Below are 25,854 nucleotides of genomic sequence, written 5' to 3' on the forward strand. Positions count from 1 at the left end.
GTCTCTGAAAGATTCTTGGTCGATCAGAAAGGAGCTGAAAATTGGTCAGACTTTTCACTCTTGTGGTTAGAAGCTGAGACCAAAAGGTGTGCCACAGACAACAAATTATAAAGTTACTACGATTATGATCATATTGTTCAAACCAAAGTCTTTTTCTTGCCATATTTATGGAAGGGGAAGTTTAAGATTAATGTGGGTTTTTACAAGCAATCAAGTACCCTCATTTGACAAGTATTGTTTTTGTTGAGTCCTTTAAAAATGAAAGAGACCTATAGGGAGGGATTCCTTAACTACATTGATTTAATTTCCAAGATGTTAATCATACTGATTATATAAACTATTGATATTTATTTATTTATTACTGTTCTTGTACTTATTCATGAGAGGGGATATGGGAATATTTGAGTCCTACACTGACAGTAAAGACATTCCTATGAGGATAGTTTACCAAGAGGAGTCACGTGGGACTTGACTCTTAATGGCCTCTTGATACTATTAAGTCTGGCTAGTAGGCATTGTTCCCATTGTTTTAGATGGTGGGTTTTGGCCCTAGAGGCCTGCCAATTCCTATTAAAAATTTTTAAATACTTTTATTGAGGTATAATTGAAGTACAATAGACTGCAAATTTATAGTATACATATTTAAAGTATACAGTATGGGGCGCCTGGGTGGCTCAGATGGTTAAGTGTCTGCCTTCGGCTCAGATCATGATCCCAGGGGCCTGGGATCGAGTTCCGCATCGGGCTCCTTGCTCAGCAGGGAGTCTGCTGCTCCCTCTCCTTCTGCCTCTCCCCCTGCTTGTTCTCTCTCTGTCTTTCTCGCAAATGAATAAATAAAAATCTTAAAAAAAAATTATACAGTATGACCTACTTTAATGTATGTAAGTAACCATAACTGTCACCACAATCAAGATAACATTTCCATCCCTCTGAAAAAATTTTTTGGGTTCCTTTGCAATCCATTCCTTCCTCTACTCCTGTTCCCAGACACCACTGACCTTTTTTCTTTCTAGGATTTTATATAAATGAAATCATGTAGTATGTTCTCTTTTTGCATGATTTTTTTCACTCAAAATAATGATTTTGGATGAAAATTAATTTTTATTGCTGAACAAAATTTCATTATAGATAACATTATGATTTGTTTAGCCATCTACTTTGATGGATATTTGGGTTATTTTCATTTTGAGGGTATTAAAATGAAGCTGTTATGAACATCCACATACAAGTCTCTGTGTAGAAAAATGTTTTGTTTTGTATTTTCTCTTGATAAATACCTAAGATGGTATTTATTTACTAAGATTTACCATCTTAGGTTGATTGGGTCTTATGTCAGGAGTATGTTTACCTTTTTAAGAAATTGCCTGTTTCCCAAATTGGTGGTATTTTATATTCTTACCAGCAGTGTTTGGGAATAAGTCTTTAATTTTAGCCAATTTTATGGGTATATAGTTGTGTTTCATTGTGATTTTAATTTGCATTTCCCTGACGAATAATGATGTAGAACTTCTGTTCATGTGCTCATTGGCTCATATATCATCTTCTGGGAAGTGCCTGTTCATATCTTTTGCCCATTTAAAAAAATTGAGCTGTTTGTCTTACTATGGAATTGTAGTATTTTTAAAAACTATATTCTGAATACAGTTCCTTTGTCTGATAGATGTGTCTTGAATATTTTCTTCCAGTCTCTGATTTGCATTTCATTTTCTTGATGGTGTGTTTGAAGACCAACAGTTTTGTTATTTGTTATTTTTATTTTTTTAAAGATTTATTTATGTAGTTTAGAGAGAGGGAAAGGGCAGAGGGAGTGAAAGAATCCTGAAGCAGACTCCCTCTTGAACATGGAGCAGCCCAACTTGGGGCTTGATCCCAGGACCCTGAGATCATGACCTGAGCTGAAGCCACTCAACTGACTGAGCCACCTGGGTGCCTTGAAGACCAACAGTTTTATATTCATCATTAAAAATTATTAAAATGTTATTTTTTCCTTTTATGTTTCTTATTTTTGTATTCTATTTGAGAAAACTTTGCCATCCCTAATTGCAAAGATTTTCTGCTTTGTTTTTTTCTAGAAGTTTTCTAGGTTTTACATTTAGGTCTATTGACTTGGTTAGAGTTAATTTTTTGTGGATGGTGTGTTATAAGAGTCAATGTTAATTTCTTTTCATTTTGTATATCCTGTTGTTAAGACTTTCCCTATTCAATTGCCTTGGCACCTTGGTCAGAAATTATTTGAACATATATATGTGTGGGTCTGTTTCTAGACTCCTTATTCTGTTCCATTGATGTATATATCTGTCTTTTTGCCAATACTAAACTGTCTTGATACTGTGGGATTAGAGTGAGTCTTGAAATCAGATAGGGTAAGTCATCTAGCTCTTTTGTTCTTTTTCAAAATTTGTTTAGTTATTCTAGGTTCTTTGTCTCTTTATATAAATTCTGGAATTAGTTTGTCAATTTCTATAAAAAGAAGCATGCTAGAGTATTGATCAGTATATTGTATTGAATCAGATCAGTTTGGGGAGAATTGCCATTTTAACAATACCGAGTTTTCTGACTTATGAGCATGCTATATTTTTCCATTTATTTAGATCCCTAACTTCTCTGTAAGTTTTCATTATGAAAATCTTGGTTATCTTTTGTTAGATTTGTTTTTAGGTTTTTTTTATATTATTGTAAATGACACTATTTTTATAAGTTCATTTCTAGTTGCTTGTTGCTATTATCTCAGTCTAGCCACAGGGTTGTCAATTTTGTTGGTCTTTTCAAAGAACCAGATTTTCTCTGTTGTCTCTTCTAATTCATGAATTTCTCCTTTTCATTATATTTTTCCTTCTATTTATTTTGGGTTTACTTTCCCTTTTTAAGGTATCTTAAGATGAAATCTTGTCATTCATTATAGATCTAATTTTCTAATAGTATTTAGAGCTGTGAGTTTCCTTCTAGGTACTGCTTTGGTTGCAATCCACAAATTTTGATGTGTGTATTTTTGTTGTTATTCACTTCAGAATATTTTTGAATTTCTCTTGTGATTTCTTTTTGACCCATGAATTATTTACAAGTAGATTGTTTAATTTCCAGATTTATTTTTTATTTTCGATACACTGTTCTTCTAATATAATTCTGATGTGGTCAGAGAATACATATATGATTTTCATCTTTTTTTTAAGATTTTATTTATTTATTTGACACAGAGAGACACAGCGAGAGAGGGAACACAAGCAGGGGGAGTGGGAGAGGGAGAAGCAGGCTTCCCGTGGAGCAGGGAGCCCGATGCGGGCCTCGATCCCAGGACCCTGGGATCATGACCTGAGCCGAAGGCAGACGCTTAACAACTGAGCCACCCTGATTTTCATCTTTTTAAGTTTAAAGTTTATGGCCCAGCGTATACTCTGTCTTGTTGAATGCACAATGTCTACTTGAAAAGACTGTATCCTATAGTTGTTGGATGTAGTGTTCTATAAAGTGAATCTAGAGTAATTTAGCTAATAGTGTTGTTCACATCTTTTGGGTCTTTCCTGAATTTTTGTCTAGTTCTACCAATTCCTGAAAGGAGAAGGTCTTAAAATTTTCTACTAAGACTGTAGAATTGTCTGGTTTTTTTGTTTCAATTCTATCAGTTTTGCTTTGTGTACTTTGAGCCTCTGTTACTAGACACATGCAATGAGTAATTATGTCTTTGTGATGATTTGTTACTTTTATCATTATGGAGTGTCCCTTTATATCTCTGGTGATACTCTTGTCTTAAAGTCTGTTGTATCTGGTATTAGAATAGCCACTGCAGCCTTGTTGTGTTTGTCGATTGTGTGGTATAAATTTTTTCATCCATTTATTTCCAATCTATATATGTCTTTATATTGAAAGTTCGGGGGCACCTGGCTGGCTCAGTCAGAAGAGCATTTGACTCTTGATCTTGGAGTCTGAGTTCAAGCCCCACATTGGGTATAGAGATTACTTAAATAAATAACAATTAAAAAAAAAGAAAAGAAACTGTGCCTCTTGTAGGCACAATATACAGTTAGGAGACCCTTGAACAACACAAGGGTTAGGGATGTTGACCCCAACACGGTTGAAAATCCTCATATAACTTTTGACTTGCCCAAAACTTAACTACTGATAGCCTCCTGTTGGCTGGAAACCTTACTGATAACATAAACAGTTGATTAACACATATTTTTTATGTTATATATTATATACTACGGTATTCTTACAATAAAGTAAGCTAGAGGAAAGAAAATACTAAAATTACCAGGAAAAGACATTTACAATACTGTACTATTTATCAAAAAAAATCCATGTATAAGTGGACCCATATAGTTCAGACCCATGCTGTTCCAGGGTCAACTGTATTAGAATATTGCTTTTTTATTCACTCTTGAACAGCCTCGGACTTTTTAACTGGAGTGTTGAGCTCATAAACATTTAATTATTGATATGGTTGGATTTAGGTCTGCCATTTTATTTTGTGTTCTCGTACCCAGTGTTATATCTTATTTTAAATTATTTGAATATTTGGTGTCCAATTTTAGTTTATTGATTTTTGAATCTTTCTTTTTCTTTTTCTTTTTTTTCTCTTTCTCTTGTGTGTAGTGGTTGCTTTAGGAAGTACAATATACGTACCTGTTGTTTCATAGGCTACTTAGAGTTAATATACTACCACTTTGCTTAAATGTAGATGCCTTACAACCATGGAGATTCCTTAACCCCCTGCCTGCTGACCATTAAGTTATAGCTGTCATATGTATCACATCTACATATATTGAAAACCTTACCAGATAATGTTAAAATTTTGTTTTAGAGGGTTTTGTTGTTGTTGTCATTGTCGTTGTTAATATATTTACCCAGCTATTTACCATTTCTTTTGCTTTTTCTTCATTCCTAAAAATCCAGATTTCTCTCTGGTATCATTTTCCTTCATCATATCTGGAATAATTTCCATTAGCATTTCTCATAGAGCAGGTCTGCTGACAACAAATTTTCTTGTTTTTTTTTAATTTTTTTTATCTGAAGAAGTAGGTCTCAGGGATATTTTCACTGAGTATAGAATTTTAGATTGACAAATCTTTTGTCTCAGGATTTTAAAGATGTTACACTGTCTTCTGTTCTCCTTGGTTTCTGTTGAGAATTCTGTGATTTTTCAAACCATTGTTCTTTATATGTAACATGTCCTTTTTTTCTAGCTGTTTTCTAGATTTTTCTCTTTTAATATTCGGTTTTGAACATTTTCATTAAGATGTGTCTAGTTGTGTTTTTCTTTGAGTTTATCCTATTGCATGTTTGTTGAGCTCTTAGAATCTGTAAATTTATGTCTCATTCAATTTGGGCGATTTTCCACCATTATTTTTTTCAAATGTATTTTTGTGCCACAGTTTCTTTTTCCTTTTCTGCTGAGCCCATTCTGTCATTATTTCAAATACTGTATTTTTCAGTTCTAAAATTTCAATTCTTTTTTATGATTTCTTTTTTTCTGCTGAGAATTCCTACCTTTTCCTTCACTTCAAGTGTGTTTTCCTTTATTTCATGGAGCATATTTATAATAGCTGCTTTTTTTTTTTTTAAAGATTTTATTTATTTATTTGTCAGAGAGAGAGAGCACAAGCAGGGGGAGAGGCAGGCAGAGGGAGAAGTAGGCTCCCTGCTGAGCAAGGAGCCCGATGCAGGACTCAATTCTAGGACTCTGGGATCATGACCTGAGCCAAACGCAGACACTTAACGCACTGAGCCACCCAGGCGTCCCTATAATAGCTGCTTTAAATCTTTGATAGTTCTAACATCTGGATCATTTTGGGGTTGACATTTGTTCATTATCTGTTCCTTTTGGAATTATGCACATTTTCCTGGTTCTTTGTGTGTTGCATAATTTTGGGATTTATTCCCAAGATCGTGAATGTTATTTGTATAGACGTTGGGTCTTTTTAGAATCTTCTGGGAGATCATTGCGGTTTTTATTTTAGCAAGTAACCTGCTTACTGTTCAGACCATAAGTTCTGTCTTGCCTTCTGAGGGCATTGGTTCAATCTTATTTCCATTCTTTGAGTCTTTGCTGTGTTGGTTTAGGTCTGTCTTGAATAGCTCAGGGGTTTGTCTGAGACTTTTCCAGGTGTTTCAAGTCTTGTTTCATTTCTTCAAGCTTTTGATACATTGGTTTGGGTCTGTCTTTTACTAGCAGTTTAGGGGTTAGTGTGCGACTTGTGCAGTTTGTTCAAATCTTATTTCATTTTTTGAAGCCTTTGCTAAGCTGGTTTGGGTATGCTCCACACACATATAGTTCAGATTAAGCTGTGATTTGTGTGGATTCATACACAGAATTATAGGATCACCTTCTTTGACTGTCTCTTATCCACAGCTCTCTCACACATTTTAGTCTATAGAGGCCCTTTTCCTGGTTTCTCTGGCCAATAAGATAGTTTCTATTGGAATTTAGGCTGCCCATGCTACTCTGCAAATGGGGCCCCCTTATTGCATTGCCACATGTGTGGGAAAACAAACAAAATGGGGAAACACCCCCGTGTGAGTCACTTTTCCCAGTTTTGACTCCTCTCCACAATCCACCTGCTTTGTTTACTTTTCAGAGTCCAGGATTTTTAGTTGTAATCAGCGGGAGGGATGGGCTGTAGTGGCCTCCTAATGCACCACGGCAGAATCAGGACTTTGCTGTATTAAGTTTGTAATTTTGGATCTCATGTGCAGAGAATGGAAAATCATTCTTCCCTGTTCATAGCATACCAACATCATCAGTCTCTGTTGTTTTTTGTTTTCCCTGTTTCCATTCCCTTCCAGAGACAACCATGTTAGCGAGTTTGATATTTGTCCTTAAATATTTATGAATCCTTGTAAAATAGCTAGTGTTGTTTACATGTATATTTGTTTTTAACTTACCAAATTGACATTAAGTCTTACTCTGTTTCTTCTTTTTTCTTTTAAAGATTTATTTATTTATTTCTGGGGAGAGAGTGTGTGTGCGAGTGTGCATGTGCACTCAGAGGAGGGGCAGAGGGAAAGGGAGAGAGAATCTCAAGGAGACTCAGAGCCTGATGCAGGGCTCGATCTCATAGCCCTGAGATCATGACCTGAGCCGCTGAAACCAAGAGTTGGATGCTTAACTGACAGGGCCACCCAGGCACCCCTGTTTCTTTTTTCATTCAGTAGTATGCTTTTTGGTTATGTTCATGTCTCTATGCGTAGAAACGGTTTATTGCTTTCAACAACTACATAGTATTCCATAGTAGGCATGTATCATATTTTACTTATATATTTTCTTAAGAATGGTCACCTGTGGGGGCACCTGGGTGGCTCAGTCCTAAGCATCGGCTCAGGTCATGATCCCAGGGTCCCTGCTCAGCGGGAAGCCTGCTTCTCCCTTTCCTGCTCCCCCTACTTGTGTTCTCTCTCCCTCTGTCAAATAAATAAATAAAGTCTTAAAAAAAAAAAAAAAGAATGGTCACCTGTGTTAGTTCCATCTCCTTACCACAAACCTCTATGTTATTCTTATCAGCTCTGTCACTAAATGTTATCTTGAATCTGCTAACTACAAAACCTTAGTTCAAGTCCTTATCATCTCTTTTCCATACTGTTACAATAAGCTGCTAACCCTTCTCCCTTTATTCACTTTTCCTCCGTGGGTCATCTTCCATATAGCGTCCAGAGTGACCTTTCTAAGCCATAAACCTAATGCAGGCCTCACACAGATCTTTAACTGGAAAAGGGATGTCTCGAGGTCCTTGGACCACACTTTGAGAACTGCTGCTCCTCTGTGCATTCTGAATGACCTAGAAGATACTTTGTAGTTACTGGGTAATGTTTGTTAACTACATACTGACTGGTCTTAGATTTGGGAATTTGGATCTAGCTGTATACCACACTTCCCTGGCCAGCTTACCTCAGACAAGGTAGCAGCACCCTTCCTTTCACTATGGGAGCTAACAGTCATGTTGCATTAATAAGACAGGACAGCCCTGACACCATGTTTAGGGAGGCAGCTAAGGGAGAGGGAAGATGGATCAGACTAGGGCCCTACAAACTGTTCTTTTCCTTCTTTGTTCTCAGGGATACTATTTAGTTATTGTCCCTCTGTCAGAGAAATAGGGAGGCCTGGACATACCTGGTTACTGATCCAGGGGATCTTCTAAAGGATCATAGAACACCCTATTACTTTGACTACTTTCTTTTATTTGATCAATCTAGGAAAGAATGCCTGCTTGGGCTGCAGAGTGATCATTAATGTGGACTGCTTTCTCTTATTACAGTGAAGTATAATAATTTTATATGTTGCATTTGATCAACCATTGTAATTGTTAGATTACAATCTCAATTCTGTTTTTATTATCAGGCTTCTTAGTTTTTGCATAGGTAACCAACTTGTCTTATGATATAAAATAATTAACAGGAACATTACTCCAGATCCTCCTTTGTGGTATATATATTTGTGTCGTATTAATAGCAGGACCCAGTGCTCCATAAAGGATAATAGTTTCCAGTACACTATCCCTCATGATGACTCCTTAAGTGGCTCATCGTCTGCCTCTTCATGTGAGCCAGTGAGTGATTTTCCACCATCCTTCCGAAAATCGACCTACTGGATGAAGATGAGAAGGGTCAAGCCAGCTGCTGCTTCCCGTGTAGAAGGTACCACTATCTCTGTCTTATTTCAAAGGCAGAGCACTCTCTAGGTAGCTGTTGTAAATGGCTCTTAAACTATTAAGGATCATATATGTGTATCTCACATTTGTGTTAGGCCGCCACATACTATTCAACTTTGTGAACTGCCCTTCTATTTTAGAGTGAAATTCTGCTGATCTTCACTCCTCTAGATTAGGCTGTTTTCAGCCTTTCCTCTTCACAACTTCTTTCTTATTGTTCCAGTTTGATCCTCTGTTGAAGTTTAGGGGCTGGTGTAAGGGTGATTCTGGGTGTAATAGTCTTGGTGGGCATAGTCTCAAGGGTTTTTAGTAACCCTTTATCTGGAACAATTCTTCTACTTCAGTGTTAGCCTTGAATCAAGATCAAAGAAGCACATTGCCTGAAGGCTCTTATTATTCATAGGGAACAATTGATCACTTGGGTGGAGAACAGTAAAAATGGAAAAGTGGAGGTTGGGTGAATTAGTGAAGTTTACCAACTTACCTAAAAATGTCAAAACACTTCTGTGAGGCTTGTGCTCACTGATGATCTTTCTCAATGATGATCTTGTGAATGATGGTTTGAAGGCAGGCCAAGATGTTCACTCGTAAGGCATACTGAGGGTTTTGTTTGTTTCTTTTTGTACGGTATTTCAGGGTCAGGTGGAGTATCAACCAAAGGCAAAAGGAAACCCAGGCAGGAAGAAGATGAAGACTATCGGGAATTTCCTCAGAAGAAGCATAAGCTTTATGGTAAGGGAGTAACTTTGCTCATTCTCTTTCCTTGGGTGCCTGGGCTTTATTCTTTAGAGGTACAAGAGAGATCTTAGGTTTTGACCCTTGAAGCACTGTTGAGCCCTTTCATTTTTTGGCTCGAATGGCTTCCATCCTGCCTGACTTTACCCATTTTTTCTGTTACAACCTAAGGGAGTCAGTTGGTTGAGGGAGTGGGGCACAGGGTGTTGAGGAGAGGAAGGAAGAGGATTTTGGTAGTAGAGAGGGGGTAGCAAAGTTGACATGTTGGGCTTCAAGTTTCTGTCTTGTGTCAGGGAGGAAGCAACGGCCTAAAACTCAGCCTAATCCCAAATCCCAGGCTCGTCGTATTCGGAAGGAACCACCAGCTTATGCAGCAGGTATGTTTTCTGTTGGAAGCTTTGGGGTATCCAGTTTTCACACCCTTGTTTTTGTTGTTGGTTGTGGTGGTTAAGGAATGATGTAGCAAAGAGTTTCAAGGAGGCAGTTATTAGGGGCATGGGTTTGGAGGCTAGTCAGATCCTCGTTGAAGTTTTGGCTCTTAATTGGTTTTCTGGCCTGCCGCCATTTAGTAACTTCTGCAAACTTTGGTTTCCTTGTCTCTAAGTAGGGCTAATGAAGGCAGTCAAAATTTTCGTGGAGATTAAATGGGATAAAAACATTTCACAAAGTCTCAGGCACACAGGAAACACTCAGCAAACTGGCTGTTATATATCTCAGTATCTCCTTGTTAATATACTGCTTTGAAAGTGTTGCCCATTGTTGCTTATACCTCAGTAAAGCTAGAAAAAAGATGTTGCCCAGTTGTGTAAGCCGCTGGGCTTTTGAGTGGTGCTCAGATGGTTTTTATCATGGGAAATTGAGTAGATGTTTCAGAAACTCCTTACTGACTGAAAAAAGAATTATTTCTAGAAATTATATGCAGCAAGAGTCTTTTCCGCAGGAAGGGAACAAACCATTTTTATGATACTTTTACTAAGTTTCAGGATTGTGCTTTTTGTTTCTAGAGAATTCTGCAGATTATGAGGTATTCCTTTTTCTCCTTTATAGGCAGTTTGGAGGAACAGTGGTACTTAGAAATCGTGGATAAAGGCAGTGTCTCCTGTCCTACCTGCCAGGCAGTGGGGAGAAAGACCATAGAGGGCTTAAAGAAACACATGGAGACCTGCAAACAGGTTAGAGATTTTGTGGCCTTTCGTGACAGTTATGATCTTTCCCCATACCTTGGACATCTGTTGCTGTGTCAGGTGCACTGATGACTGTGGAAAAGCAGCAGCATTGTGTTATGAGGAAAACAGAGGCTTTTGAGTCTGACAGACTTGGGTTTGAATCTTCACTCAGCCACTTACTGGTTGTGTCATTTAGCTTTTTTATGTGTGGACCTCAGTTTTCTCATTTATAAGAGAGAGAAAATAAAAATGAGGGAGAAAATAATTTTGTGCAGCCCCTGAGAGGATAAGAAAGAAATAATACAGGTTAAGTGCCCATCCCATTACTTGGCAAATAATTGGCACTTAGTAAATGGTAATTCTTACTACTTTAAAAATGAGTTGCTTTTACTTTGTCCTTGAGGACATGACATGATGTTGTGGGATTTTGAGATTCACTGACTGTTGAGTTTGGGAAACAAAGGAGATACAGTCAAGAGCATCTGAGTAGGACTTTTTAACATTCTATTTCTTTGTTGAACAGCCTGGCACTGAGCAGTATTTCTTCCTCGTAGGAAATGTTTACTTGTCATCATTGTGGGAAACAGCTTCGTTCACTGGCAGGGATGAAGTATCACGTCATGGCAAATCATAATAGCTTGGTAAGAGTGTCTTCTGTTCCATATGAGCCTGTGTGGTGTTTGCATGTCTTTACATAGATGAGTGTGGATAGCCCAGTGGGGTGGCTAAGGCTCTGGGGCTTTTTAGGGGTGTAAGAACACCCTTTTGATAGAAGAGTTATGCACAATGAAACCTTTGTGGTGGGTATTTGTGTGTTTAGGTTAGCCCCAAAGGTTCGTCTCCTGGAAGATAGAGGCTCTGGACTCTTCTTTGCATTGCATTTGCTTCCTTGTCTGTCTAGGAGAAGATGGAGAAAGCCAGGAGTCAGATAACTAAGCTTCATGGGCATCGGCTTAGGTGCTAGTCCAGTCCTTGATTCTCCTATGATATCATTTTTTTCTGTATCTGTCTTTTCCATGAATCATCTGCTTGTTTGCTTCTCTTGCTTTCTAGCCCATTTTGAAGGCTGGAGAAGAAATAGATGAGCCAAGTGAGAGAGAACGGCTCCGAACAGTTCTAAAGAGACTGGGAAAGCTCAGGTGCATGCGTGAGGTAAGAGCCCAGGGACAGCATCTCCTTCAGCCTGGAGTCTTGAGTCAATGTCTTTCTGTTACTTTTTCTTCCATTTCTCCTCCTTCTCTCTTGTAGACCTGGTTCTGTGTCACCTTGCAGCATAAGAGTGGCTCCTGCTTTTCCAGGTGTTTGGAATTCATAAATAGTTCTTTATTTTTCTTTCTCATCTCCACAAACTTATTTTTCTCCCCTTTTCCTTTGTTCAGAGGGGTTCCTTTAACCACCCGTCTTTAGTGTGATGAAAGGCTCCCAGTAATCTCCCTGTGAGGAGCTTTGGTATTGCTGGGTGTTTGCTACTGGGGCGGAGTTGAGTCACAGACCAGAGAGGAAGGTCTACCACAGAGGAGACACACAGTGCTAGTTTACTGAATGCTGACTAAATTGATTGAATATCACTCTTGGTGGTAGACAGGACAGCTCTTCGGGCAGGAACAAGGGACAGGGAAGGGTCGTGCTAATGGGAATTGTTGGAGAGGGTCTAGCGATGTCAGAGGATCTATTTATATGATGTGGTGGTTGAGTCTTTTGTGGCTGTTGAGAGATCATGTCAAAAGATGTAAGATTATAGTTCAGGCCTCTCTCCTGTGTTCAGAGTTGCTCTAGTAGCTTCACCAGCATCATGGGATATCTGTACCATGTCAGAAAATGTGGCAAAGGGGCTGCAGAGCTGGAGGAGATGACCCTGAAATGTCACCACTGTGGAAAGCCATATAAATCGAAGGCTGGACTTGCGTATCACCTGAGGTCAGAGCATGGGCCTGTGAGTACTGATTACTTTCCAGACCCTGTTTGGGGATCTATTTTGTGGTGACTACTTACCTTTACATCTTCCCATACATCCTTGGTTCCTCATTTGTATCCCCTTTTAATCTTTGAATGCTTTTGTTTTCTCTTGTTTTTCCTTGGTTCTCTTTTTTCTGCCTTTTGAACATAATTAGGTTAGAGAAATGAAAGTTCAATGTTTAATCTGTGCAGAAGTAAACTCGTTATTATATTTTTAAAGCTTAAGGCGTTCCCGTTTAGCTAGAAATTTTGTGGAAATCTCTTTCCAGCTGGTTCTTTCGTCCCAATTTTTTGGTCTTGACATTTTTTTCTTGATTTCTAGGCTTGCCCCACCTCATTTTTTTTTTAGAGTTAAGTTTCAAGGTATAATTTACATATGGTAATTAATATTCACCCTTTTTAGTGTACAGTTGTAAGAGTTTTGACAAATACATACAGTCGTGTAGTCACCACCACATTCAAGATATAGAACGATTTGTCCACTGATCTATTTTCTGTCCCTATGGTTTTGCTTTTTTCAGAATATCATATAAATGGAGTCATACAATGTATAGCCTTTTGAGTCTGGCTTTCACTTAGCATAACACATTTGAGATTCATCCATGTGTTGCATGTATCATTAATTTATTTCTTTTTATTTCTGTCTAGGATTCCATTGTATGGATGTTTCACAGTTTCTTTATCCATTCACCAGTTGAAGAACATTTGGGTTTCCATTTTTTGGCAATTATGAATAAAGCTGCTGTAAACATTCACATAAAAGGCTTTTGTGTGAAAATAAATTTTAATTTCTCTTGGGTAAATACTTAGCAATGGGATTGCTAGGTTGAATCATAAATATATGTTTAACTTTATAAGAAACTGCCAAACTGGTTTTCAAAGTGGCTGTGCCATTTTGCATTCTCACTGGCAAAAATGAGAATTCCAGTTTTTTTGTGTCCTTGTCAGGACTTGCTATTGCCAGTGTCATTTTTTTCTTAATCCATCCTGTTAGGTATGCAGTGGTATTTCCCCGCAGTTTAAATTTGCATTTCCCTAATGACTAATGACATTAACCATCCTTTCATGTGCTTATTGGCAATGTGGGTCATTAGTGAAGTGTCTGTCTTCTTCAGTGAAGTGGCCATTGCAATCCTTTTTTTTATTACTGCAGTTTTACTGTCTTACTATGAAGTTTTGAAAATATTCTGAGTTTTTTACGTATTTTGGACGAAAGTCCCTTATCAAATACATGTCTTGTAAATATTTTCTCCCAGCCTTAGCTAGTCTTTTAATTTTTGGACAGTGTTTTTCAAAGAGTAGAATTCTTAATTTTGATAAAGTTCAATTTATCTTTTTTTCCTTTTATGGATAATGCTTTTGTTGTATCTGAGATACGTTTGCCCAACCCAAGGTACAGTTTTCTATTGCTGCTATAAAAAAAAAGTCACAAAATTAATGGCCTAAACAACACAACTGTATGAACTCAGTTTATTAGGCCACAAGTCCAGGTATAGCACGGCTCAGCTGGCTCCCCTGTGTAGAACCTTACCAGGCTGGCATCAGATTGTCAAGAGGGCTGTTCCTTTCTGGAGGCTCAAGGGGGAGAATCTCTTTTGAGGCTCATTAAAATTAAGAATTGAGTTCCATGCAGTTGTAGGACCTCATTTCCTTGCTTGCTGTAGGCTAGGAATTGTTCTCAGCTTCTGAAGGCCATCTGCATTCCCTCGCTTGTGGTTCCCTTCATCTTCAAGTCAGCAGATGTATTGAGTCTCTCTCACGCTCTGAATCTCTCCTGCCTTTTCTTCTGTCACACCTCTCTTAAGGTCAACTGATTTTGGACTTTAAAAATTAGATCTACGAAGTACCTTCCCATCAGCATGTAGATTAGTGTTTGGTTGAATAGCTGATGACTGCAGCCTAGCCAGGGTGACAAAAAACCATCATACCCAGGATTACAAAAATTTCCTCCCTTGCTTTCTTCTAGAAGTTTTACAGTTATATGGTCTACATTTGATTCATTTTCAGTTAATTTTTATATGTAGTATGAGATACGGGTTGAGGTTCATGTCTTTGCACTCGGCTGTGTCTTGACCTTTAACCACTTTGACTTATTAAGACAATATCCGAAAAAGTTTTTTTTAACCAACAAAATATTCATTAAGGTGGTGGAGCTTTATGCTAATGGTTAGCAAGCTTGTAAATAGCTTTTGATACTTAGAGCAGGAAGGGTAGCCTTTAATCATTGGCTCTGATGGAAGCCACTTTTCAGGGCCGTGTTTTGCTATGTCTCATTCTTGCAGATCTCATTCTATCCAGAGTCAGGACAACCAGAGTGCTTAAAGGAGATGAGCCTGGAGCCAAAGAGTGGGGGTCGAGTTCAGAGGCGTTCTGCCAAGATAGCTGTATACCACCTGCAGGAGCTGGCTTCTGCTGAACTGGCCAAGGAATGGCCTAAGAGGAAGGTGCTTCAGGATTTGGTACCTGATGATCGGAAGGTAAAGTAGAAACTTAGAACCATGTCTGATACTGTGCTTCCTGTATACGGAAAAGTTATTGCACTTGACTACATGATAAATGATATTTTGCTTCTTTATTCTTAGAAATGGAACATGTCTGATCCAGCTTCAGTGTTTGGATTCATGTGGGTCCTAGAGAGACAGTCTGTTTCAGAAGTTTCTTAAGGAACCCTCTTAATTTTAGACTATTTCCAGAGGGAACCGGAATTCCCAGATTAGTTTTTTGCCTAGTCGTTGCCCAATGTGTTTCCACTTTGTTAGTAGTTTATATTTAGTTTAGATAAATGCTTTCAACTTGTTTTTCTAGCCAAAGAACACTCCCTACCCACTCTGTTTTCCAAGTGAAAGCTTATATAAAACACCAGTATGTAAAATAACCAAAAACGGAGTCACTCTGAATAACTAGGGGTAGTGAGCCCAAAGCCTTGTCTGCTTGGCCTACTCCTTGATACTTTTATCATTCCCTCCATGTACTTCTGCAGGGTGTAGGACCCAGCTTGGAAGCCTTTGGTTTAAAATAGATCATAGACCAGAGGAACATTATTTGGCCAAGAGGAGACAAGAGGTATATGACTTACGGGAGTAGTCAAGGGAAGGACTTGGGAGGATATACAGTGAGAATTAAGATTAGAGCTAAGGACCTATTACTCTGCATGGTATGGACAAGAACAGTTTAGATTTGGCTTAGGGCTTAGACTCATGTGAGAGGAATGTCATATGTTAAAAGAAAATGGGTCAAATTTTAGAAGTTGATACCTCTTACTTGGCCTAAAAATCAGTCCTGCAGGTGTCCAGGGAGTAGGATCCTGTTTTTGACTATCAGAGCAGCCTTTCTTCTTTAGACTTACTGCTACTTTCTTCCTGCCACAGGCTAAAGTATGTGGTTATCTAAATTCAGTTTAAATGTGAATTTTGTACAGTGATTTGTTTATTGTGATATTGTAGTCCACCTGTTTTCACTGTGCATGGTCTGTGTTAGGGAATTTTACATAAATATTTGTTAGCTCATTGATAAGTTTTGATAGTCTTATCTAGCAGATACTTTCCTAAAATCAGCTGTTTTATATTTTGACATTGTGTTGGCTAAGGGAATTATCATTTTGTTTTTTAAATTAAAAATCTAGGGGTGACTGGGGGTTCAGTCAGTTAAGCATCTGACCTCTTGATTTCGGCTCAGGTCATGATCTCAGGGTCGTGAGATCAAGCCTTGCGTTGGGTCAGCACTGGATGTGGAGCCTGCTTAAGATTCTCTCTCTCCCTCTCCCTGTGCCGCCCCCCCAATAAAGTAAAATAAAAATTTAATTTGTTTGAATGGATTATACATTCTTGTCATTCAAAAGTCAAAATGGTGATAAACATTGAAATATCTCACTCTCACCCTATCCTTGTTCTATTCTGTCTCCATGGGTTAACCATTCTTACTGGTTTCTTGTGTGTCCTTCCAATGTTGTTGTTTTTTTTCTTTTTTTTTTGAGAGTTTATTTATTTATTTGACAGAGAGAGGGAGAGAGAGAGCGCACAAGCAGGGGAATAGCAGAGGGAGCTGCAGAAAGAGAGGGAGAAGGAGACTCTCCACTGAGCAGGGAGCCCGATGTGGGTCTCTATCCCAGGACTCTGGGATCACAACCTGAGTTGAAGGCAGATGCTTAACCGACTGAGCCACCCAAGTGCCCCCTTCCAGTGTTTCTTGATACAAATACAAGCAGTATTGTCTAGGAAAAACTCTTGTGTTTTCCTTTACTCTCACACTACTGCACACTTAAACTTCTGACACCAGGTTTGTGGGTTTTTCCTACATCAATTTTCTAACACCATCTGGGTGTCCTACAAATAATTCAGTTCTGACACTATCTCCTTGGAGTTGGTGTCAGATCCTACAAGTTAAGGGCTCAGTCCCACAGGACTGCTCCGATTTCAGATGCCAGTCACAAGTCTCAGGTTGTCACCTGTACTTCTGACTGATTTGGCTATAAATTGGTGTTCCCATAACCCCGTCCTTGGTTTTGATGATTTGCTAGAATGGCCCACAGAATTCAGGGAAACTTGCTTACTGGTTTGTTATAAAGGATATAATAAAACCTACAGATGAACAGTCAGATGAAAAATAGAGTGAGGTCTGGAAGAGTCCCAAGCATAGGACCTCCTGTCCCTGTGGAGTTGGGGGTACATCACCCCCTGGGCACATATATATGCTCATCAATCCAGAAGCTCTCTGAACCCCATAATTTTGGGATTTTTATGGAGGCTTCATCATGTCGGCATGATTGATTAACTCCATTTCTAGCTCCTTTCCCTGTCCAGAGAATGGGGAATGGGTCTGAAAGTTCCAAGCTTCAAGTCATGGCTTGGTCTTTCTGGTGACTAGCCCCCCACCCAGGAGTCTACCAAGAATTGGGGGATTATGAAAAGGGATTATGAGCTCTCTGTCAAATACTGGTATTACTCTGGAACTTAGGAGTTTTAGGAGCTCTCTGTCAGGAACCAGGGTCAAAAACGAAGTACTAACAGGAACTGAGGGCAGAGACCAATATATATTTTTTATTATTTCACAAATATATATTCCTTTTTGAAAAACTTTTTATTTGGAAATAATTTTAGACTTGCAGAGCCATTGCAAAATTAGTACAGAGTTCCCATATGCTCTTTACCTGGCTTCCTCTAAGGCCAGTATCCTACATAACCAATAACATAGTATCCCATCAGGATCCCATAATAGGATACCATCAGGATCTCACATTTAATTCTCTTTACTGTGTATCCTTAGTTTCTTCCCATCTGTTATAATTCTTCTGGCTTTTTTTTTTTTTTTTTTGTCTTTTGTGCTCTTGATACTTTGAAGAGGACGGGCTGGTTATTTTGTAGAATATCTCTAATAGGGATTTGTCTAGTGTTTTCTTGAGATTAGATTGAGGGTCCTATGTTTTTATCAAGAATACCACTGAGGCAGTGTTGGCCCTTCTCAGTGCACCGTATCAGGAGGTATATGATATTGATATGTCTTTTTACGGGTGATAACTTTGATCACTTGATGAGGATGTGTTGTCCAGTTTTCTCCAAGGCAAAATTACAGTTTTCCCCCTTGTAATTAGTGAATATTTTGTGGGGGATTGACACTATACAACCACCCTTATCTTATCATACTTCTGCCCACTTAACGTAGCATCCATGACTGCAACAATTATTATTATGGTTGTTTGCCTAATGATGTTTAGTATTTCCATTATTTCTTCCACAGTTATTAATTGGAATTCTGTCAGAAAGATACGTCCTTTTCTTCTATTAATCTGCTTATATCAGTATGGACTCATGGATATTTTATTGTAGCATTATAATACAATGCTGTTATTTTTGTTAATTTTGTGGCTCAAATTGTCCCAGAGTTGGCCATCAAGAGCTCTTCTGAGTGGGCCCCTATGTCTTTTTGACATGCCTCTATCATTTTTTTGAATACTTTTTTACTTTTGGACACCATGAGATGCTGTAGGGTCATCTCATATATTCCCTGCCCTAGCCCTGGAATCAACCATTTCTCCAAGGAATCCTGATTTCTTTTATTGGAGAATATATTTAAAAACCAAGATTTGAATGCTAGGTGTATTCATTCCTGCTGGGTGTTATTGCTTCTGGTCCCTCTTGGTGGATAGAGCTAGGGTGTGTGTGTGTGTGTGTGTGTGTATCCAAGGGTGCATATGTATATGCATATACATATATATGTATATTCATGGGTCATACACACACTCTGTGTTCATTTTTTTTTTAAGATTTCATTTATCCTTTTGAGAGAGTGAGGGAGCGGGTGAGGGGAGGAGCAGAGGGAGAGGGACAAGCAGACTCCACTCTGAGTGCAGAGCAAAACGTGGGGTTTGATCCAGGACCCTGAGATCATGACCTGAGCTGAAATTTAAGAGTTGGATGCTTAACTGACTGCACCACCCAGGCTCCCCCTCTCTTGTGTTCATTTTTATGTCTCTCTATCTGTATACATATTTAAGGCTGTGATACCTTCAATTCCAGTCCAACACCGCAAGTTTCATTTTTTTTTATAAATATTTTATTTATGTGAGAGAGAGAGAATGAGAGCTAGAGAGCACGAGAGGGAAGAGGGTCAGAGGGAGAAGCAGACTCCCCGCTGAGCGGGGAGCCCGATGTGGGACTCGATCCCGGGACTCCAGGATCATTCTTGTCTTCCTCTGTGCTTATTTGTAACTCCTTCTCCAACAGTGAGAGACCTGGCTCTCATTGTGTACAATATATTTACTTATTTGCTTAGCCCTAGTATAACATAGTTTTACAGTTGTTAACCCATACCCCTGTAAAAACAGATTTTCTAACTAGAGAACAGTATTTGTTCCAGTTCTTTTCATCTTTGGCCTTATACTATATAATCAGAGTATTATTTTATAGTTACTTAGATTGGCCCCCGCTTTCATTCGGTTTCGCATTTGTAATCTTTAGGTTCATATGTTACTCTTATTACATTTTGGGTTCCCTGTATGTCCTGTTTAATTGAAAGTAGTCATTTATCTTGGTGTGTGAAACGTTACCATAGTTCTAAAAGTCAGACTTGTATTAAAGGTCTTCTTAGAGAAGGGCCACTGGTCTCTTCCCAGTCGTCCTGTTCTTAGTACCCTTTTATTTCCATCCTGTTCCCACCCTGCTCCCCGCAAAGATCACACACTCAGTAGTTTCTGGTTTATCCTTCTTACATTTTTATGGGATGGATGGCCAGATTTTTTTTTTTTATGTTATGTTAATCACCATACATTAATGCGTTTTTTCTTATATTCTTTCCTTTCTTACATAGGTACTTTTTTTGTACTTCGCTCTATTTCACTTAAAAGTATATCCTGGAAATCACTCCATATGTGTTCATTGAGATTATTCTCATTTCTTTTTTTTTTATAGCTGCATAAATATGATAGTTTATTGTATGAATATAATAGTTTTTGTAAATATTCTGCTATCACTATAAAAGGATTTTAGATGGACACATATACACTAGCTGCAGAGGAGAGGAGGTGCTTATAAATAAAGCCAGCTCTGTGCTCTGACTCCTTTTATAGATTTGCCAGAGTTTCTTTAGGGTGCCTTCCTTACTTCCCCTTAAATTCAATGGGCTTTGGTTCTGTTTTTCTGTCTCAGTATCTGTTTCAGATACTTATTTTTTTCAAGCAGGAGGATCGTTTACTCACTGGAAATATAGCTATTACCTGTGGTGGACTTTGTAAGAACTGTCTCTCCTGGTGCTAGCTGTCTCTTTTCTGGAAACTACAGTTGCAGTTTTAAGAAGAGACTAACTTGTGTCAAAAAGCACATGAAGGCGAGTGTGAGGAATAGTTAATTCTACTTGGGCAATAGAAGGAAAGATCGTGTGTTCCATCCCCAGAGTTCTCTCACATCTTTGTTTTAGGTTGAACCTCAGTGTTTTTGTTTGAATTTTTAAAATACCAAAAATTGGGGTGCCTGGGTGGCTCGGTTGGTTAAGCGTCTGCCTTTGGCTCAGGTCATGATCCCAGGGTCCTGGGATTGAGCCCTGCTTTGATTCCAGGGAGCCCGAGCAGGTAGCCTGCTTCTCCCTCTCCCTCTGCCCCCTCCCCCTGCTTGTCCTCTCTCACTATCTCTGTGTCTCTCTCTCAAATAAATAAATAAAATCTTAAAAAAAAAAACAAAACAAATTAACATGACACCTTTGAAGAAAAAGGAGAAATGCAGAGGAGCAGGGAAAAAACATTAAAACCACTCAAAATTCTACCACCCAGAGACAACTACTGTTAACATGTTCATTTATAGCCTTCTAGCCTTTTCCCCATCTACATATATTTCTTTTGGATGTATTACAGATGTGTGTGTATATGTGTACCCTGTAAATATACATAGGATAAGTATATTTTATATACAGTACATATTTGTATCCCTGTCTTTTTTGTAACAAGTGTTTTAACTGTGTAAATGCTCTGTCATTAAGCTTTTTCAAACTATAGATGAAGTGCTATATCTGAAAGTCTCCTGCCCTCTGTTAAAAGTCAGACTATTCCTAAGATTAAACAATAGACAATTGTACTTACCAGTTTCAGGTAAATTTGTATTTAAAGGTCTTACATACTACAATTTTCTGTGTATGAAACTATGCTTGTTAAACTCCAGAATTATGTAACCTGAAGAGTTGGGTGTGAAACTTTTGGGGTATTTTGGTTGGAAATTGGAGTCCTCCAATAAAATGTTTCTTGTCTTGTAGTTAAAATATACTCGCCCTGGGCTACCTACCTTCAGCCAGGAAGTCTTACACAAATGGAAGTCAGATATCAAGAAATATCATCGCATTCAGTGCCCTAACCAGGTGGTTCTTTCTCATTCATTTATTCAGTAAATGTTTTCAAACTTGTTTCAGTTGTTTATTCCATCATGATGAAGTACCTGAACCTCAGTGGTTTAAAACATCAAGTATTGTATTTGTTCAGAATTCTATAAATCACTCATTCTGCCAGGGCTCAGAGAACATTCTCCTGTTGTACATGGCACCCGCTGGGATCACTCATGGGTCGTATTTAGCTGCAAGCTTGGATGGGACCTCAGTGTCCAAGATGGCTTTTGTGGAACTAATTTGGCTGGGAGCTCGGCTCTCCACACGGCCTCTCTCCGTCAGAGTATAGTGGGTTACCAGCAGGGTACGTGGCAACTGACTCCTGAGTATCCCAAGAACATGAAGGTGGAAGCTGCAGATCTCTTAAGGCCTAGCTTCAGAATCTGTTCAGCATCATTTCCATGGCATTCTGTTGGTCAGAGGAAACAGGGTTCACCCAGATTCAAAGGGAGGGTAAGTAGACTCCACTTCTCACAGGGAAGAGTGGCAGAGAATTTCCAGCCTTCTTAACCTACCACAGCTATATATGCAGTACTTGGGGAAGGAGCAGATGCTCAAATAGGAGACACATTTGTACTGAAGACGGCAGATTAGAAAAAATCTTACTGTGCAATTTTCTGTTTCTCTAAGTGTCAGAGAAAAAGTCCCGGGGAAGAGAATATCTCCAGCTTTTCTAAACAGCTTGTTCACTTTTTTTTTCTTTAAACCTATCCTTGGTTTTCTCTTTTTGCTTTTGCGGCTTATGTGTGAATTCTTTCCCTTTTTGGTTTGCAGTGTAATTTATTGGGCTTCTCCCTCCAAATGTACGGTTGGTCAGGGTAAACGACCGATTGCTAAGAGAAGGATGAGGTTTGGTATGATCTTCACGTTATTTCTTCTTCTCTTTTTCAGGGTTGTGAGGCTGTCTACAGTAGTGTATCGGGCCTTAAAGCTCACCTGGGCTCTTGTACCTTGGTTTGTAACTTTCTGAACAATTTATCTTAACGTGACCTCTAAAATAGTCTGATATGGAAGAGAATTCAGTTTAGGTGAACAGCTAGTTGTCCTGTTTGCTGTTATCTTCCAGAGGCTGATTTAGTTTTTTATGTCCTAAAGATTCTTGGTTTGTTTCTGGGTGGGATGCCGGGATATGTCCAAGATACAGAAAAAGCCAACATAGCCTTAAATCTTACCAATTAAAGAATTTGGAGAAAAATAATATTAATTCTGACCCTCTACCAGGGATTTAACTTCTTCCACCTGAGCCTCTCCTGCCTTGGGCCTGCCCTGTCTTCTTGGGCCTTAAACTTTCTAGAATCAATTTACATGTGCTTAGCTGGATTGATGAAGACCCTCTAATCCCATCTGAATTATACTGGCCTCTGGGGATGAGAAGTAGGCTCTCTCCGTGGGTGTCAGGCAGACAGCTGTTCACCTCACTGAATCTTTTCTGTGTTGACCCAGGTGCCCTACAACCCACAGCTGTGGGGACTGCTGCCACTTTTTAATTCCATTCAGAAATATCTCTTGACACAAAATGAACACCACGGACACTCAGAGCCTCAGGAGGGAAGAGAAGTCTCAGTTCAAGGCAGCATGGGAGTGTAGGCATCCAAACCAGATCTTTCCAGGAATACTAAGGAGTTTGTCATCATGATCTTAGTGTCTGAGCCCTTCAACTAGGTGTTATGGATGATACTTCTTTAATTTTGGATGTCCAAGGCACTCTTTGGAGCAGTGGATTATAGTGGGAAGAATTATATACATTGGTGCCTCTGGTGAACTTCAGGAGTTTGATAATTTGGGAAGAGGAACCAAGAGAACCTGGAAGTGAAGTGACAGAAACAAGGGAAGATAGAAAAGTATGTTATGTTCTATAAGACAAGTAGGAGAACTTCGGGTTGAGTTGAGGGGGTGGGGGTATTACGTATAGAATTATTTTAGGATAGATTTATAGTAGTGATTGTCTGGCCCAATCTGGTTTTCCTAAATATATTGCTGTTTTGGATTTTCTTCCTTCTTACCTTTGCTGAAGTAAAATCCCCTTTTCTCATCTCTAATGATCCCCACACATGACCCAGGTATGTGTTCCTGAATTTACCAGTAATTCCCTTTTCTTTCTCTCTTGAAAACAGGGAAACTTTGTGGCTGGAAAATACAAGTGTCTTCTGTGTCAAAAAGAATTTGTGTCAGAGAGTGGTGTCAAGTATCATATCAACTCTGTCCATGCCGAGGTGAGGTCCCTGCGATCCCATGTTTTTGTGATCCTCTGGAACCCATACATATGCCCCAAGAAAGGAGCATTTTGTGTGTTTTTATGGGCTAGGACTGTTGAGGAAAGTAACTCGAAAGTGGTTACCAGAGATGGAGTTAAAATACTTCGTAAAATTAGAGGCATAATTATATTTTTCTGTGAAAGCATTTGAGCTCACTGTAAGTGTGAGCATCCCTGAGCTCTTCTGGTTCTTTTAAATTCAGTTAAATCAGGCATTTGGGCACAAGGCTGAATTTATACTTTTGGAATTCTTGTTTTATAGGCATCTCTATGCTTCTGTTTTCTCCTATTCTAATGTCTTTGAGCGACCGGTTTTTAATGTTGTTTCAAATACTGCAGAGAAACAACTATAAAGGGCATTAGTGAGACAACTGGAGAAATTGGAATACTGACTCATTAAATAATAGTAATGAGTCAGTGTTCATGTTCCCAGATGCGATCACTGTATTGTAGTTGTGCAGAAGAATGCCCTTGTTCTTAGGCAGATCTATGCCGGTTTTTAGGGATGAAATAAGTCTGCAGATAACTTGCAAATGGTTCAGCAAAAGGACGAAAAGAAGGAAAAAAGGGAAGAGAAGTTAACCATAGTAAATCTAGGGTTCATTAAACTTTTCTTAAGGTTTGTAAATATTCAAAATTACAGAATCAATTCTGTATAAAAATGCTTTAAGGTTCAGAAAGTCAAGAGTTTTCTCTTAGGACAAGTTTTTAGTAATACAGGTGAATAGAGAAATTGTTTTCTGTATAATTAAATACCTGTGTTGCAAAAGCTAAAGGAGTAGAGTGTGCGTTCTCTTGGAAGATCTTACTGTAGAAACTATTGTTGCCTGATAAGGAAAAAGAGCAAGCGCCTTTAGCTGTTCTCTGCCCTCCCATTTAATAGTTCTTAACAACGTGGGCTGTAGTTCGTGTCATCAGGTGTGGTCCCTGTTGTTTTACAGGCTTAAGCTTTGGGAATCCCTTTCTATATCTGAGATTTCTTCTGGAAGGCAGTCCTATCTTTTTTACAATAATAGGGTACCTTTTTATACCTCAGGAATTATTTAAAAGATAATTAATCTCCTGACAGAATCTGGCCTTTATGTAGTCAACCTGTTTCTCCAGTTTCTTCTTAAAAAGTTGGAGCCAACAAATTTCACTTGGTTTGGGGCTTGTTCCTCAAGCATTAGTTCAATGATTTGTGCCTGTATTTATGAATTATATGTAGTGGTAAAACATTTTTACTCTCTTCTTCCCTCTTGGCCTCACATTTTCTTATACTACTTTTTTTTTTTAACAGAAATTTTCAAATACATGAAAATGGACAGAATACTATAATGAATAGCCTTAACAGACATCAGTGTATGTCCAGTCTTGTTTTCCTTTATAATCACACCGACTTTTCTTGTCCCTTAAAGGCTTATTTTAAAGCAAATTCCACATACCATGTCCACTGTCACTGCTTCTTTTGATGTGTATGTCTAAAATATAAGGGCTTTTTAAAAATGTATAACCACAGCCATCATTACACCTAAAAATTAGCAGTGGTTCTTGAATATCGTCATATACCCAGTCATTATTTAAATTATTTAAATTTCCCTGATTGCCTCATAATTTTTTCCAGTTGGCTTGTTCAAATCAGGAGCAAGAAAAAAAAAGGTCCATATACTGTATGCTTTATTCTAGAGTGCTATCCAATAGAAATGTTACATGAGTCAAGTATGTAATTTAAGATTTTCTAGTAACCACATTTTTAAAAATATAAAGAAAACAGGTGAAATTAATGTTGATAATACATCAACAATATATCAACATAACATATTATATATAATAATATATTTAACCCAGTATAGCTAAAATACTATTTTTTGAACATGTAGTCAATAAAAATTATTGATGAGATACTTTACATTTTTTCATACTAAGTCTTTGAAACTTAATGTGTATTTTTTATATTGAAAGCATATCTCAGTTTGGATTAGCCGTTTTTCAAGAGCTTGTTAGCCATATGTGGCTAGTGACTCTCTCACTGGACACTGCAGGTCTAGGAGTTTCCCCTTTCCTCCGAAGAAGCAGTCATTTGTCACATACGTTTACACACATTTTGGATTTTGCTGATTGCATTTCTGTGGTGGTGGTCCTCTCTCAGGGTAATTCCTGTAAATTGGTAGGTAGACCTAGAAGACTGATCAGATCACTTGATTTCAAATTGAAATTCATTTTCTTTCTTCCTTTCTTTCTTTCTTTCTTTCTTTCTTTCTTTCTT

At 38.4% G+C, this 25,854-nt stretch overlaps 1 protein-coding gene across 4 annotated transcripts in view; it reads left to right on the plus strand.

Moving 5' to 3' along the window:
• The window catches only part of ZNF512 (zinc finger protein 512), a 30,780-nt gene that overhangs the window by 2,063 nt on the left and 2,863 nt on the right, over positions 1 to 25,854 (plus strand). For 2 of the 4 annotated variants that reach the window (XM_025867948.2, XM_073897173.1), the window contains 11 exons: positions 8,441 to 8,625; positions 9,276 to 9,371; positions 9,668 to 9,751; positions 10,422 to 10,546; positions 11,095 to 11,181; positions 11,594 to 11,692; positions 12,306 to 12,473; positions 14,779 to 14,973; positions 21,230 to 21,331; positions 22,247 to 22,309; positions 23,470 to 23,568. In XM_025867948.2, coding sequence (XP_025723733.1) covers positions 8,441 to 8,625; positions 9,276 to 9,371; positions 9,668 to 9,751; positions 10,422 to 10,546; positions 11,095 to 11,181; positions 11,594 to 11,692; positions 12,306 to 12,473; positions 14,779 to 14,973; positions 21,230 to 21,331; positions 22,247 to 22,309; positions 23,470 to 23,568 — 1,303 coding nt within the window. The remainder of the gene's footprint in view (positions 1 to 8,440; positions 8,626 to 9,275; positions 9,372 to 9,667; positions 9,752 to 10,421; positions 10,547 to 11,094; positions 11,182 to 11,593; positions 11,693 to 12,305; positions 12,474 to 14,778; positions 14,974 to 21,229; positions 21,332 to 22,246; positions 22,310 to 23,469; positions 23,569 to 25,854) is intronic. The other 2 variants (XM_025867949.2, XM_025867950.2) reach the window with 1 other exon arrangement.

The sequence above is a fragment of the Callorhinus ursinus genome, unplaced genomic scaffold (assembly GCF_003265705.2).
Source record: "Callorhinus ursinus isolate GAN/ISIS: 27379988/994484 unplaced genomic scaffold, GSC_fseal_2.0 scaffold10, whole genome shotgun sequence".
Classification (NCBI taxonomy): domain Eukaryota; kingdom Metazoa; phylum Chordata; class Mammalia; order Carnivora; family Otariidae; genus Callorhinus; species Callorhinus ursinus.